The following is a 15,518-nucleotide window of genomic DNA, read 5'->3' as shown; positions in this document are numbered from 1 at the left end:
AAATTCTTCCCCGTTCATTACTTAACGTGGTTTTTTTTCTAACTTGTAAAAAAGCTAGTCTTCCCATGCAAATTAAACCCTCTTCTGCTCTTTTACCTCAAGTGTTACGATTTCTCCTAACGTCAATAATTTAGTACTAGTATCAGTAAAATACATTGCTTTACTCTTTTGCATATTGGATATCTATATATATGTATGAAAAAAAGAGATTAAGAGTTTACTGAGACATATAAAAGTGGTACAAAAGAGATGACAGGACCGGCGAAAGATGAATTCGTGCCTCACCCGGTGAAAGACCAACTTCCCGGAGTCGATTACTGTATTAATAGCAATCCTTCTTGGGGTAAGTATATCTTAATTTACACACATATTTAGTGAATATTTTCTTGAAAAAAAAAAAAACATAAATTGGATGAAATTATAATGACAAAAGTTAGTTTAGTAAGTTTTGTAGAAAAATAACAAGTTGAATGATCTATTGAGAAATGAACTCACAAATCATTAGATCCTTTCTGACTTGGTGCTCAAGATGTCCTTGGTTCTAAAACTTAGAAATGATTGTTAAATTTGTAATTTGTAAAGTTGGGATTTTTTTTTTTATAATTTTCAATACTACTTCACCAAGTTTGATAGTTCCTACTCTGTTTGATGCTGAAGTTTATATTGCATAATTAACAAATGCTCTTCATAAAATGTATATATTGTCTACTTGGAGGGACCTGAAAATGGAAGCTAAATTCTGATTTCCTACTTTAAATTATGCAGTTGAGGCCGTTATACTGGGTTTTCAACACTACTTAGTAATGCTTGGCACTAGCGTCATCATCCCTACCATCGTTGTCCCTCAAATGGGTGGTGGCAACGTAAGTACTTCTCTATTTTTATCTTCTTTATCAATTTCAGTCAGAGATTTATATGCCAGTCGAATTTATTTTTATGGTTTTTGTGTACAATATTGGCTTGAGAATTGAGCATATAACAAAAAAAAAAAGAAGAAGCAAGTCCTGGACATTCCCTAGGCTTTTAAGGTTCCACCGAGATTTGAACTGGATTCAGAGTCCAATGTCCTGACCATGGAACCAATTATGTGGGGCTTTAGTATACTTACAACATTTATGTCTTCCAGGTGGAGAAAGCTCAAGTGATACAAACTTTGCTCTTTGTTTCTGGAGTGAATACGCTTTTACAATCTTGGTTTGGAACTCGGCTTCCAGTGGTGATAGGTGGATCATTCAGATTCATAGTTCCAGCTGTTTTTATCGCATTATCCAATAGATACAATACATACCTTGTTCCTCGTGAGGTTGGAACTATTGAATTTCTTGCTCCATTTTTCTGTTTTGTGCATTATTCTAGCCTTCAAAAATAAAATCTTCTGATTATAACAGCATTAGTGATTCTTTTTTAACTTTTGATCATTTTCTTTAGAGGTTTAAACAATCGATGAGAAGCATGCAGGGGGCTCTGATGATCGCATCCGTTCTTCCGATATTACTTGGCTTTCTTGGAATTTGGAGAATTGTTACAAGGTCGTGGCCATTTCGAAGAATTGTATTATTTTCAGCATTATATTAGTAGTTACCACGTTCATGTAGAAGAGAATGTTTGATTCGAGTTGTTTGATAATGTAGGTTCCTGTCTCCGCTTTCTAAGGCTCCACTGGTGTTGCTTGTTGGCATTGGGCTATATGAGCACGGTTTTCCACTTGTAAGAAGTTTGGCTAATGCTTAATACTTACTCGGTTGCATTTTACACGACTCTTTCCTTTTTCAGTTTGTTTCAGACAAAAATGACATTTTTTAAATTTGGAAATTATTTATGTTTAAACTCTCCATTTTACACTTAATAACATGCTTTTATAGTCATAGAAATGTTAAAACATGCTTAAAACCATAAGGATACTTTTGGTACTTTTTTCTTTCTTTAACTCTGTGTCCAATTAAACATAGCTATATAAATGAAACTGAAGGAGTATCTTCTATATAGGCAGCTACTATGAGAATTGTCTGATGCAGCTTCTATAGCATTTGAGAAAACATTCATCCTAACACTGAAAAGTTTGAATTCATCACTTTACAGTACTTAAAGTAATTCACTTTGGTAGGGACGGATGTAGCATATCATATGGGGGTTCTCGGAACCCCCATGTATGTGCAGATCCTATATTTGTATTCAAAAGTTCCGTACATATCTAAGAAACACGATTTGGGAATTTGTTAATAAAGTGTGTTATTGGTCTAGTGGCAAAGAAGGAACTCTTAAAGCTTTGTTTCTTTTGGTCAAAGGGTTCGAATTCTTGGTCACCTGTAGTTTTTATTTTGTCTCTTTATATTTTTTAATTTGAAATGGGTTGAAACCCATAAGCATCAAATCCTGCATCCGCTTCCATAAATCTAGCTTATCACTTCTTCGAATTATCCAGACACAGAAGCCTAAAGTTGGCCCTATTCATATCTTTAGTTCCATTAATCAGTATCATTTTTGTTTCCTTTCTTAAATGGGTTTACTGAGTTTTAATTTATTTCCGTTGATTGATGGCAGCTGGGAGAATGTGTTGAGATTGGACTTCAAGAGTTAATGCTACTTATATTGTTGTCACAAGTAAGCCTTATTAATAGTTATCTAACTCAGTCTTGAGATGCATGTATTATATGCACCTATTGTTCTATTAATGTTTGTAATCACTGAGACCTGATATAAATGTCTTTTACTTTATTGTATTCATTCGGGTTCACTACTATCTTTTAATGGGAAAAGTTGCATCATGATTTGGAGAATCAAATGCTGAATGGATAAAGAAAAGCAAATAAAAGTGCTAGTAGGATTGCTTGTGATTCTTTACTTAGTTCCACTACATAAAGATTAAGCAGTAGACGAATGGATGCGGAGATCATTTGTGGTGATATTAGTTTTTTTGTTTTGTTTTTGGTCCCTTAATATGTATTAATTAATGTCTGTGCAGTTCATTCCCCATATGTGGAAATTAAAGCTACCCATATTTGAGCGATTCGCTGTCCTGTTATCCGTTGGAATAGTGTGGGCATTTGCAGCCCTTCTCACAGTAGCAGGTGCATACAAGAACAAACCCCTACAGACTCAGTTCAGTTGCCGAGTTGATCGCTCTGGGCTCGTTGGTGGAGCTTCATGGTGTGTTTACACTAACATTTGCACTTCTATATAGTCCCTTCTCTTAATTATTCATTCATTAAACTTGTTAAAACATGGATAGTTTTGTACTTCAACAGAATCGTTTAGTGATTGCTTTTTCTTTTGGAATATCTGCTTCAATTGAGTTTGACATTTCTATTGTTCCTTTAAATGATACATGTTTCAACACTCTTTTGGCTTTTAACTATTACAAAAAAAGGTAAACCGACTGTAGACGTAAATAAAGTGACAAAGTCTGGATGTTAAAGAATATGTGGTCTTACAATTTCCAATGTTAGGTGGGTTCCTTTTTTCTGCTTCTGTTCTCAGGAACTCATATTTGGAAATGCAGGATAAGATTTCCTTACCCATTGCAATGGGGTACTCCCAATGTTGATGCTGGACAAATCTTTCTGATGACGGCTGCAGTTTTCGTTTCTCACGTTGAGGTTTATATCTTGATGCCAATGTTTAGTCTAATATTTAGTAAAACCTATCTTGAAAATTTAATATCTTAATTCCAAGAACTGTTTTATGACTATACTGTAAGCTGTGAGATGCTAATCCATAATTACTGAAGCTTTAAGCGACTAACATTGTGTACTTTTTAGGTTGAACTTAATCATTCATGTTGATATTATCCTTCTGATGAACATTTTCCCAATCTGTTTTGACAGTCTACTGGAGGATTTATTGCAGCTGCGAGATATGGAAGTGCAACATTTTGCCCAGCTTCCATTCTGAGCCGTGGTGCTGGATGGCTGGTAAGTACATTTACCTTATTGACATTCTCACTAACAACGGATTCTTTCTTTTGATCCATAATTCTCTGTGGAACTCAATTTTGTTTTTGTTGTTGTCCAGGGAATAGGTATGTTGCTCAATGGCCTATGGGGAACTCCTTGCGGATCTACTGTATCAGTGTAATACATCTATCCGCCTTAGGAAAAGCTTAACCTAGGATGTTTATTCTGTTCTGTACTTCATACTAAATTCAAAATCAAGGACATGAGCAAGGTTAGGGAAAAAAACAAGGCTAAGTTGTGAAGTGTATTACGATAGTTTACATTTTCCAGTAATGATGTCATCTCTAGATATCTCCAAGCCATCTGCAGGTACCTCTTCACTGACCATGCGTTGCTAATGCTTTTCTCATTTGAACTATGAAGTGAAAATGTAGGTCTTTTAGCATTGACACGAGCTGGAAGCAGAAGAGTAATTCAAATCTCTGCAGTGTTTATGCTTTTCTTTTCTGTGTTAGGTGAGACTCATAGTATTACAGAGCTGATCTTGGTAGTTGCTTGTGTGTTTATTGTTTTGAAACTAATGATTCTATTTCTTCTGCCAAGTCATTGCAGTCTATTTATGAATTTTGAGACTGATGGCTTCCCTCTCTTTGATCACAAACAGGAAAAGTCGGAGCTATTCTTGCTTCAATACCTCTGCCTATAATTGGAGCTTTATATTGCGTCCTGTTTGGCCTCATGTGTAAGTGATTTCTCTTATGTTAAGAACATGCAATTTCTTCTTTCCATCTGCCAATAGTTTTGAGTCCAGTTTCCTTTACTGTAAAAAAAACTATTTCACTTATGTTGGTGTTTATTGGATGAGGCAGCTGCTGCTGGTTTTGATTTACTACAATTCTGCAACCTGAACAGCTATAGGACTAAGTTTATATTAGGTTTCTCGATCTACATGGGCCTTTCCGTGCCACAATACTTCAATGGTTCTGTCATAACCACTGGTCGCAGTCCTGTTCAATCTGGCTCAGCCACGGTTAGTACATAAACCAAAAGTCATAATTTACTCCCCTTTAACAGCATTTCCATTCGATAAGACGACATTTCTTGCATCACAGGATTGAATAATAACTTATCTACCCTTTATTTTATGTGCAGATTGACCGGATTATGCAAGTGATCTTCACGTCCCATGCCACAGTGGCAGGAATTATAGCTTACTTCTTAGACAACACTCTCGCGCGCGGGCATCCCTTAACCAGGATAGACAGTGGAAGGCATTGGTGGGCTAAGTTCAAGTACTTTCACCGAGATCCCCGAAGTGAAGAGTTTTACTCTCTCCCTTATGGCCTCTCCAAGTACTTTCCTTCAGTATGACACACTGATGTTAAGAATGAGAAATTTGTGGAAATATTCGGAACAAAGAAGAAATGAACGAAGTGTGGCATTTGATTTGTCTAATCCACTGATATTGTTGATAACTACTTATTGATATTATTTTAGTAAAAGGGTGAGTTGATTAGCTTGATGTATTATTATATGGTGCTTTAATTAGATAATATGCTTCTATTTCAAGCAGAATACATATAATTTTGAACTGATTTAAAGACTGCATGCATGTATATAAATTATAATCATATGAATTGTTAAATTTGCTAATTTGATGGTTCCAGTTTGTTGTAATGCTTCCAACCATTGTCGTTGTTAGTTACAGTTCGAACTGTAGTGTCATGAGTTTTAAAAACATAAACGGCCTTCAGGGCTCCAATTCTGTTGTGTATATTCTCTACTCCTTCAATTTGTGAAATGGATACACACATATATACATATACATATTACATATATATACATACATTGAGAAATCAGAAATGACAAGACTTGTGCTGGAGCCTGGAAGTCTGGAACTGAACAATAGATAAAATTGGGCTTGATTAGAAGTGGTGGACTATTGGACTCGGAGCTGGGCCAGCCTTTACATGCGAACAAGTGGGCTTCACATCCAAGTCCATTCTCTTGGGCAATTTGCAGGATTGGCCTTCGCTGGGGGTGGTCTTTAATTTTCGTCCCTCAATATGGTGGTCTTTAACTTTTGTCCTTCAGGCAGAATTTTACAAATAGGCAGAATTTGCATGGACAGATTTGGGAAATTCTTCCTTGTAATTTTTTTTTTTAACTAAGTTGGGGTTCGAATCCACAACCTCGGTATTAGGCGAAAGACAAAACTTAAAGACCACCAATTTGAACGTCAAAAATTAAAGAACACCCCAAAATGAAGGTCAATCCGCGAAACCAAAAAAAAAAAGCATTCTCTTTTGTCTTTTTTTTTTCAATTTGTTCTTAAAATGATTAACCTCCGTTTCAACAGCGTCCAACACGGACAATCCACACCAAAAAAAATTAAAGAAAAAGAATATCAGATAGCACGTTTATAAGATTGCAAAGAGCCTGAGATTATCTCCAATTTATAATAGTAAATAATCTCACAATAAAAAAAGTGTTAAAAAAGTAGTGCCTCATCTGGCCCATTTTATGTGACAGTTACTGTTGGGGTCTCAGACATTTCCTTCTTTGAACTATAGCTTTTTAAAAAAGTTTAGTTAAAAATTGTGATTATTATATTTTATGTTTAATCCAATTTCTTACTATGTAAAGTTTACATTAGGAAAAATAAGAAATAATTACCTAAATTGACACTAAAAATTACGTGTTGTAGCAGTCGTACTTCGAACTCCTCTCTTTAAAAACAAAACAAAAAAAAAAAAACGAAGAAAATAATTTGTCGATAACAGTATAGGAAAATAAGATTTTTTTAAATTTTGTAGTGATAGAATAATTTAAAAAATTGTGATTATTATGTTTTATCCAATTTCTTACTATGTAAATTTTGATCAGGAAAAATACGAAATACAATTCACATTTAAAATTACATGTTGTAACAGTTGTACTTCGAACTCCACTTTTTTTCTTTTAAGAAAAAACAACGTAGAAAGTGTTTTGTCAATAAAATCATAGGAAAATAAGAATTTATCAATTTTTGTAATGATAGAATATGTTAGATTGTTAATTGTGGATAAGAAGACAAAAATATCAAGGCATTATTCAAAAAAGAAAAGCATTATTTCCTTAACAAAAATAAAAAGTAAAGAAAAAGGAAGGGTCGACAAAAAACGTGGGGTGGGCTTTGAGTGATTGCAAATCAAAAAGATATTTTCGTGTCTTTACAAAAAAAAAGTCTACCTATTTGCCCTTAATGGAATGAAAAGCCCAGAGCTGTGTCCGTACGGAGTACTCCCACTAAACGACAACTTGTTACATCTACACAGATCTTGTAAGATCACATTTTGCATTATGTTTTTGGATCCCACTTTTCCCTCCACGTGGCGGCAGCTAATCCTCGAATTTCTTTTCATTATTTTAATAATATTACTCTCTCATTTTAATGGTGCATAAAAGATTATGAACCAATTATTGAATAGCGGACAACCACATCTTTTTGTCAATTCTATAAATTTATTATATGTCAATAAGAAATTGAATTCGTCTTTTTTTTTTTTTTTTCCAAGCATAAGAAGAGTTTTGGCAACGGGTCATTAAAGATTCTTAAGCAAGGCAGTTTAGATTATTTATTCCAATATGATAATATAACTTTTTTCAATTCAAACAAGAGCAAATTTAACCTTTTTCGATCCACTGCTTAACAAACTTTTCATATGTAACTCTTTTTAGTTCAATGTCATGTCGACAACTTACTATCAATTTTCATTTGTATCGACCCTCTCGCCTTTTAAACGAAATTAATTTTTGTTTTGAATTTTTTAAAAATATTTTGTGAATGATAGTCTAGTTTTCTATTCGTAATTGCTAGAATGATTTAAACATAGGCGTCAAGGATCTAAACCCTAAAAAGACTTTTCAGACGAATTAAAACAAAAAAAGGACTAGAATACAAGTTTTTCTCTTTATAATTGCTAGACTAGAATGATTAACGACAAAGGTCAATGATCTTTTGATTTGACCTCCTCCCAACCCCACATATCAAATGATTGACGTAGTACTATAAAACAAAATACATTTAATTAACATGGTAGGTTGAGAAAGGGCTTAATTGAAAGAATGGCTGAAATGTATGGGATCCAAGTATATATAATAAAAACAACATATGTCAAATGATAAATATTAGAGCCCATATATGAGCTGGATTGGACACAGGGTATTGGCACCTTTCTAATGAATGCCCCTCTGCCCCCTGCCCTTTATTTCATCTTCAATGTGTTTTGGCTACTTGCACCTGCTACTTCTACTTGTGTAAATCACACCCTTTTTAGTTAAACACTTCTCTTTAATTCTTCTTCTTCTTCTTTAATCTTAGACCCTTTCACTTAAAAAAGATATCTTAATTTTTGAGTATTCATACTATCAATATAGTTTATATGTGGCATCATCTCAATTATGTACTATTTTTCACCAAGTTGCATTTTAAACCTGTGAGAGGCTGAGAGCTTGTTGATATTGTCGATTCCAAGTTCAGATAAAGAAGAAGGATTGCAATAGGCTGACAACTAACGTAAAATCAACCAATTTCACTAAGCATCCTCCTGATACAAATATTGTTAGGATGTGCTACACTCATGACCTAAGATGAATTTAAATAGAGAACCATGGTTAATAAGAATTCATACAGCTAGCCCGAACTTGTATGAGACTGAGGCGTGACAATTGTTATACCAGGTTACCATCATATCATCGTAGAAATTTACCTATAATAACCTAACAACTACTGACCTAATTCTTTAAAACATCTTTTACAAAACCGGTACATAAAATTTAATTTCTTTTTTTAATTTGTGTTCAAGGTTTAGTCTTAATGTTGACGAGTGATCCAAGAGGAAGAGCACATGATTTTGGGACAGTGTTGGTGTGAGAGTTTAATCTTTGACTAAGACCAAGAAACTGAATCTTCAAGCTAATAAGCAGAGGCCACCACATAAGCATAAGCAGCACCACAGTTGCTCACGTTGGTCAAGTACACTGCTCGCTACCTGCACTAAATATTATCAGTATTTCATGTGAGAATTCTAAATTGTTCTGCTCATGTGCCTGCTACTTTGCATCATTCCCTATATATCTTTCATGTGTCTTCTTCTTCCTTTTAAGTTTTTTTTCATTTCATTGATATTACAAAATGATCATATCCCTTTTTTTTTTTTTTTTTTAACTAGTGAATTCTTTTGCATAAAGTATTATCTACTAAAATGGAATGGAGAGAAAATAGGTGTGTGGCCTAAAAGATTGGTGGAGAAAAACCTAAAACCTTTTTGTTGGTTCATACCTTTTGTTAAAATAATAATTCTATTTTATAAATGAAGTGATTTTTTTCTCCAAAATTTGAAATAGAGGGACGAGAATAATTAGCAACAAGTGAACATTGGAATAAGTAACAGAGAGCACACTCAACTTAACAGTATATTTAAACAAGCCGAGATTAAAGATTGAAGTGTGTGCGCACGTTCATACATGTGTGTATATCTGTTGTAAGCTCCCAAATTGGTCATATGCACACGTGCATACATGTGTGTGTGAGTTCGTGTAAAAATAAAATTGAGATCATGTGAATTCTTTGATAATAACACAGTCAAAATGTCTAAAGAGAGCATGTGAAACTTTAACAAAATACGCAGTCGAATCACTGAGAGAGAAACTTATCCTTATATCAACACAACAAATGATTTCACTAAGAATTCACATACACTGTTATTACTAAACTAAATTTAATAAGCCAGGGCGAATCCAATGTTATGGTATCTAGTTTATCTGAAGTCAGTATTTCAATGTAAAGTGTAAATTTATATGCAAAATTTACTAAAATTGCAACAGGTGGTAGATATGAACCCATAACTTTTAAAATATTAAGAATTCAATGACAAAATCTTAATATTTAAACCCCATAGAATTTAAATAATGATTCCGCGTCTGTGATTAAGTAAGTCCTTTGAACCATCTTCGGTCTTCAGTCTAAGAGTATAAATTAAGTTTCAGTTAATACTATATAGTACTAAAGTGCAAACATAGAGTTGTCTTGGAGATAAAACCAAGTTAACAGACATAATCTGATGTCTCAAGCATTCCACGTCAGATTCTTGTCTGAGCATATGGCCATTTTAACACATTAATTTTTTTTATAGTACTAAATAGACACTAGATTCAAGTCCCACTTGCTATTTTAAAACTAAGTATTACAAATTTTATTACTTTTTCTGGCAAAAGAGCACGATACATTTTTGGAAAAACTAGTCAAATGTTGTATCTTAATTTTGACTGGATTCGCTGACTAAACTGATTGCTAATTAAGTTTCTTGATCCTATCCCATTTTCCCTCTAATCTAACGCTCTTCTCCATTGGATCCAAAATTCCTATAGATTCATCCTAAAGACCATTACAGATAAGTACAAGATATTTCTGACCTAACATATGGCATAATGGCCCAAGAAATATCTCTACTTATGGTTGTGCTAGTGCGTTTGGAAACACCATTTTTTGCAAGTAGGTACTACTTAATACAATCCAAAAAATAAGTACTACCTTTCTCAATCAATCTTATAGGTCTCAATAATTACTGATGTTATTCAACAATAATCTCTCCTTGGCCACACCTGGCCCAATAACTGGTTGCAGACAAAATTATCAACGATCGACATTATTCATTTTTATTAAGAATGTACGTTTCTTGATATTGAACTCTCACTCTATTCATATGTAAATTCAGTATTTTAAGTCAGTGGGTGCACTCATACATATATATATATATATATATAGTGTGACTCTAAAACATTCAACACATTCATATTCGTTGCTTGAGTCGGAACACCGCAGACATCAATGGCAGAGCCAGGGGTTCAATTGAATCCCTTTCGTTGAAAATTTTTACTGACAAATGGGGTAAAAATGTATTGTTGAATCCTTTTAACTTACTTTAGGTTGCAATTTTGAAAGTTGTGAATCTCCATATTACAACTTCTAGCTTCGCCACTGCCTGATATTTTTGCAAAATAATGACCCTTAATGCAGTACACACTTAGGATAAATGTTTCAAGAATACACTATCTAACCTTACAACTTCAACCAAACGTGTTTCAGAAGAAATGAGATATGTAGCCCAAAATGATTAATTAGCTTTCAATGATATTAGTATAGTGGAGTAACTGTTTACTCTATTTGCTTAGGAGTATAGTCCAAATACTGAGGAAGTGGAGAAAGATTGAAGAGTGTACGTACCCTCTTGTGTTAAAGAACGTACTGAGTGCCTCGCTGTCCAGCATGTGATAACGTTGTGGCTCCGTTCCCATCCATTCCATCAATTTCTTCTTTTTCTCCCTTACAAATACACCCATATTTACTTAACCCCCACCCCCACTCCCCACCCAAACCCCAAACAAACCTTCTATCCCTATAGAGACAGATGGATCAGTTGAACCCATCATTTTTTATACGGAGTGTGACGCCGAAAGCAAACTTCTGAAGATGAGTCGCATATAATACCTTGGGTGAATTCATATAAAAATGAGATAGAAATGTGAGGAGATTTATAAGGCATAACTCAAGTTCATATGGTAGATGTGCTTTTGGGGCTTGGTGTTCAGAACCGAAGGCAAAACTTGCGCATGTCTAGACTCAAAACAGATAATGTGTTATGAGGTTTAATCGTAATACAGAACATAGATATATATATGCGAAAAGAATCACTAAACATCAAAAATCATAATCTTAAAAGTACAATGAATTTAGTGATACAAGAATCTTAAATATTAAATCCATAACATTTAAATTTTGGATCCGTCTAGACCTCTTTGTCAATGACCAACTGTCATTTTGTGATTCATTCGTATAGATAGGAGAATGGAGTGCCTGAACACAAAACACTGCTCCTTTGGTCTTTTCCTAGCTCCACTCTTATTTGGGCCTTTTCCTCTTGAAAACCCCACACTTTTGTAAAGGACTAAATAGATAGAGCTAAGAGGGTACCGTGTCACATATTTCTTGGACTATTTAGCAACAAGAAGGGGTGTCACTACTCACTAACAATAGTTGTGTAGTGCTTCGCTCATCATTCCCAAAAAAAAAAAAAAAAAAAAAGAGCTTCCCATTTGGTTTTCTTGAATTTTTAGACATACAAAAACCAAATGGATTATGGAATGTTGGGAGCTGATTCAGAATGCAGTAGTGGATGTGAGTCTGGTTGGACCTCATACTTAGAAAATTCTTACTTACCTTCTTGTAGTAAAGGCAACAACTTTGTCAATGGTGAAGATGAAAAAAGTTTAAAGCAAAAACTAGAAGAGGAGGATGAAGAAGAAGATTTGTCAATGGTTTCTGATGCATCTTCAGGACCTCCACATTTTCATCAAGAAGAAGAATATGGACACAACATTATTAATGGTTGCAATAATTATGCACACATTAGTAATCCAAAAAGCAATTCAAAGAGGCAGAAAGCTAAGGGAAAACAACAACAACAACAACAACAACTTTCTGTACTGGATGATACAGCTAGCTCACCTATCTTCGATTTCTCCAATGTAAGTTTCTTGGTTTTTTGGCCAAACACACATTTATGTCTTCCATTAATTTAAGAATGTGACACTTTTTACCATTGCTTGTTACAGAACAATTTTAATACCACCAAGAACACAAAGTCAGTGGAAAATGTATTGGATTTTTCACAAGGTTACTCTACAACACACTTTCAGGTACTTAAAGCAATTTGTGCATGTATTTCTAAATGATATTTTGATTAACATTTTCTACTAAAATCTTCAAAAGAAATATTAATATTTATTTTAATGCAGGGGAGATCTGCATACCAGGAACACTATGGTTATTTCCAGTCATCTCTGCTGCCTGGAAACAAATTGCAAGAAAACCAGTTAAGTTCTTTGTTACTTTTTTTTTTTTTTTTTGTGCTATCTTTTTTCACTACCAATAAATTATTTTGATGATTCAACTAACATTTTTTTTTCTTCTGTTGAACAGATGGTTTGAAGAGAAGAGGTGGGGATAAGTACTACCAGTGTTTTTTTTTTTTTTTTTAAATGGTGATGCTATGTGCTGCCAAGTGAATGTTTAGAAAGTGGGAAGGAGTTAAATTTGTCCAAGCAAAAGGAATTGGATCTCTAAAGTGATTCTTGTTCCTTTACTTTTCCTGTTCTTTTTTCTGTTTTCTTTTAGCTGTTGTCATTGGGAAACAGCTTTAAGAGAAAAAATGGGAATTCATTTCCTCTAATTATCTTGCTATCAATGAATAGTAGCTACGTTTTAGCATTTTTTAGTTTATGTTGAGCCAGCTTGTGTGCAGTTTTTACTTTACCAGTATAACTTTTGGTATATGAAAATCACTAACATAATTAATTCGAATTCACATCGGGGGATAGGTGTTATTGAGAGAGTAAATAGTTTCCTACCTAAAAATCTCTTCATTGTGAAATCTTATTGCTCTGTTGACTGGCCATTTATGATGGATTATTAATTTGGACATGTCATCAATTCTCAATCAAATCAAGACTTCTGGAGAGATAATAGGGACAAATAATCATAGTCAATCAAGCCAAGCAAATTTAGTTCTAAATTATATCCCAAATTTTGTTTTCTATTGATTTGCTTGACTTTCAATGGAAAAAATAGGACAACTAAGTAGCTAGAAGATGTGATCATAAGAACTTTTTATACTACTACTAATAATAATAATATCTGATTAGGTAAGATTTGTTGATATTCATATTGAAAAGCATTGTGTCCAGTACAAGCTGACCAAGTCTTGGAAAAGGATTGGCTTATAATGTAGACAAGACCTTATTTGTCTCTTAGTGTCCAGACAAGAGTACATTCTCATAATTCTGGAAATGTTCTCATAGTGAATCAAAGATTTATTATGTCCGTACTTGGAAGAGATGAATAAACAAAAGTGAGAGGAAGTTGTACAAGATAACCACTCGTTACTATTTGAATAGTAAAAATGACCCTATAGAGATCTCATATATTTTGCATTATCGATCTCTAGGTTTTAACGTGAGAATTTCTCGTGAAATGAATTGTCTAAGTAATGAACGTTTGTAACACGGCATATAACAATCGAGCATAGGTTGATAATGAAAATGTTATAAGGATGAAGGGTAGTAAGAGAAAAGCCGTACAGAGATGAGGAGGAAAATGCCAAAATTAATATTTGGAATATTTCATATATGTAAGCTTATGATCCTTTATTCAAGTGCAGAGATCCTGCTTGAGATCTTCCCGACCCAGTGCTACATGCCATGTTTAATTTAATAGTGCCCTCTTTATCTAATTTGGAAGCATCTTCAATATTCAATTGATTTATATAAAAAAAAAATTATGGACTTAGTATGTTTACTCCCTCAATTCTATCTGCTGGGAAGTTGTCGTCGGACTAGATGTCATGCACAGTTATATGCCTTTTCCTTCATTTCCTTATTCTTTGCGACTTTTCCAACTCAAATTCTATTTCTCAGAATAAAATGATCTTTCAAGTACAAGAAAGTAAAAAATTAAATAAAGGAGTAATGTTATATTCAATCAATCGAATATTGAATAATACGTAATCGATTAAACACCGTATGGAAACGGCTCTTCTAGTTTGAGACGAATTCTTTCAAATGTTCTAAAAATTCTTATCCCATTAGACCATTTGTTCATATTTGTATCAAGAACTCCATTTAGAACTTTAGAGGGATGGTAAAGTTATCTCCGTATGATTTATATGTCACGGATTCAAGCAATGAAATCAACCACTAATGTTGGTGTTAGGGTAAGCTTCATACAACACAACCTTAAGGTTGTGTCGCATCTTTGGATTATGCGTGCGTAAAAGCAATATGCTTCATTTCAAATCCGATAAATATTGGTTGATCGTATATTTCATTATAATTCTATGACTCCTAGTATCCTTTCCTCTTTCAAGAAGTTGGATATAAGAATACTTCAGTCCAACATCTGTTTTTTTGGTTTCTTTTCCAATTTCCGTACTCCTGTTATCAGCAAATAGTGAATGTAAACAGTAAGAAAATAGTGAATTCACATTCTGCTCCATGGATAAAATGATTAATATTTGGCATAGACAAGATCAATGTTCGATTTCACTAATTGTATACTAAATATTCATTACAATTCCCCAAAAGAAAAGAAGACAAAAAAAATGGCAAAAGATAATGAATAGGAACTAAAGACAAAACAAACATGGATACAAAAAGGAGATGATTAGGTTTTTTGGTTCATTAAGTCGAATTACGGTAGATAGGAATCAAGAAAGTATGGTGCAAAACATTTTTGTCCCACCAACTACCATCAAAATAAAGCCTTAGAATTCAATTCTTCTAAAAAGCACACAAGTTCCTAATATTAAATTTTTTACACATAAACTTGATGGTCCTGAATTTAATTTTCATCTTGGATTGTTCCCAATTCTCATGACAACACTCTTCAGTCTTCATCTCCCAAGAAAAACCGTAAATGGCATTTTAGGCCCCTTATCTTTCTGCCATTTTTCACTTTTGGTCAGGCCCACAGGCATGTGTTGTATATCAGTGAGAGTGAACATGCACAAAACTGTACTTTGGGATTCA

The 15,518-nt window shown here is 33.8% G+C and overlaps 2 protein-coding genes across 2 annotated transcripts; both read left to right on the top strand.

Moving 5' to 3' along the window:
• Positions 1 to 35: 35 nt before the first annotated feature.
• On the top strand, positions 36 to 5,348 carry LOC132598926 (nucleobase-ascorbate transporter 4-like). Its single transcript, XM_060312076.1, has 14 exons — positions 36 to 343; positions 766 to 863; positions 1,127 to 1,303; positions 1,429 to 1,529; positions 1,632 to 1,707; positions 2,542 to 2,601; positions 2,963 to 3,147; positions 3,500 to 3,596; positions 3,825 to 3,911; positions 4,012 to 4,070; positions 4,317 to 4,408; positions 4,558 to 4,635; positions 4,763 to 4,923; positions 5,046 to 5,348. Exons 1-14 carry the CDS (start codon positions 250 to 252, stop codon positions 5,262 to 5,264), a joined length of 1,584 nt encoding a protein of 527 aa, XP_060168059.1. The 5' UTR covers positions 36 to 249; the 3' UTR covers positions 5,265 to 5,348.
• Positions 5,349 to 11,804: 6,456 nt separating this feature from the next.
• LOC132600213 (protein SOB FIVE-LIKE 5-like) lies at positions 11,805 to 13,213 on the top strand. The gene is made up of 4 exons (XM_060313303.1): positions 11,805 to 12,461; positions 12,549 to 12,632; positions 12,732 to 12,808; positions 12,916 to 13,213. Exons 1-4 carry the CDS (start codon positions 12,066 to 12,068, stop codon positions 12,941 to 12,943), a joined length of 585 nt encoding a protein of 194 aa, XP_060169286.1. The 5' UTR covers positions 11,805 to 12,065; the 3' UTR covers positions 12,944 to 13,213.
• Positions 13,214 to 15,518: the final 2,305 nt, after the last annotated feature.

This window comes from Lycium barbarum, chromosome 6 (genome assembly GCF_019175385.1).
Source record: "Lycium barbarum isolate Lr01 chromosome 6, ASM1917538v2, whole genome shotgun sequence".
Lineage (NCBI taxonomy): Eukaryota > Viridiplantae > Streptophyta > Magnoliopsida > Solanales > Solanaceae > Lycium > Lycium barbarum.
The sequence above is the reverse complement of the archived record's forward strand: the minus strand, read 5'-3'. Positions and strand labels throughout refer to the sequence as shown.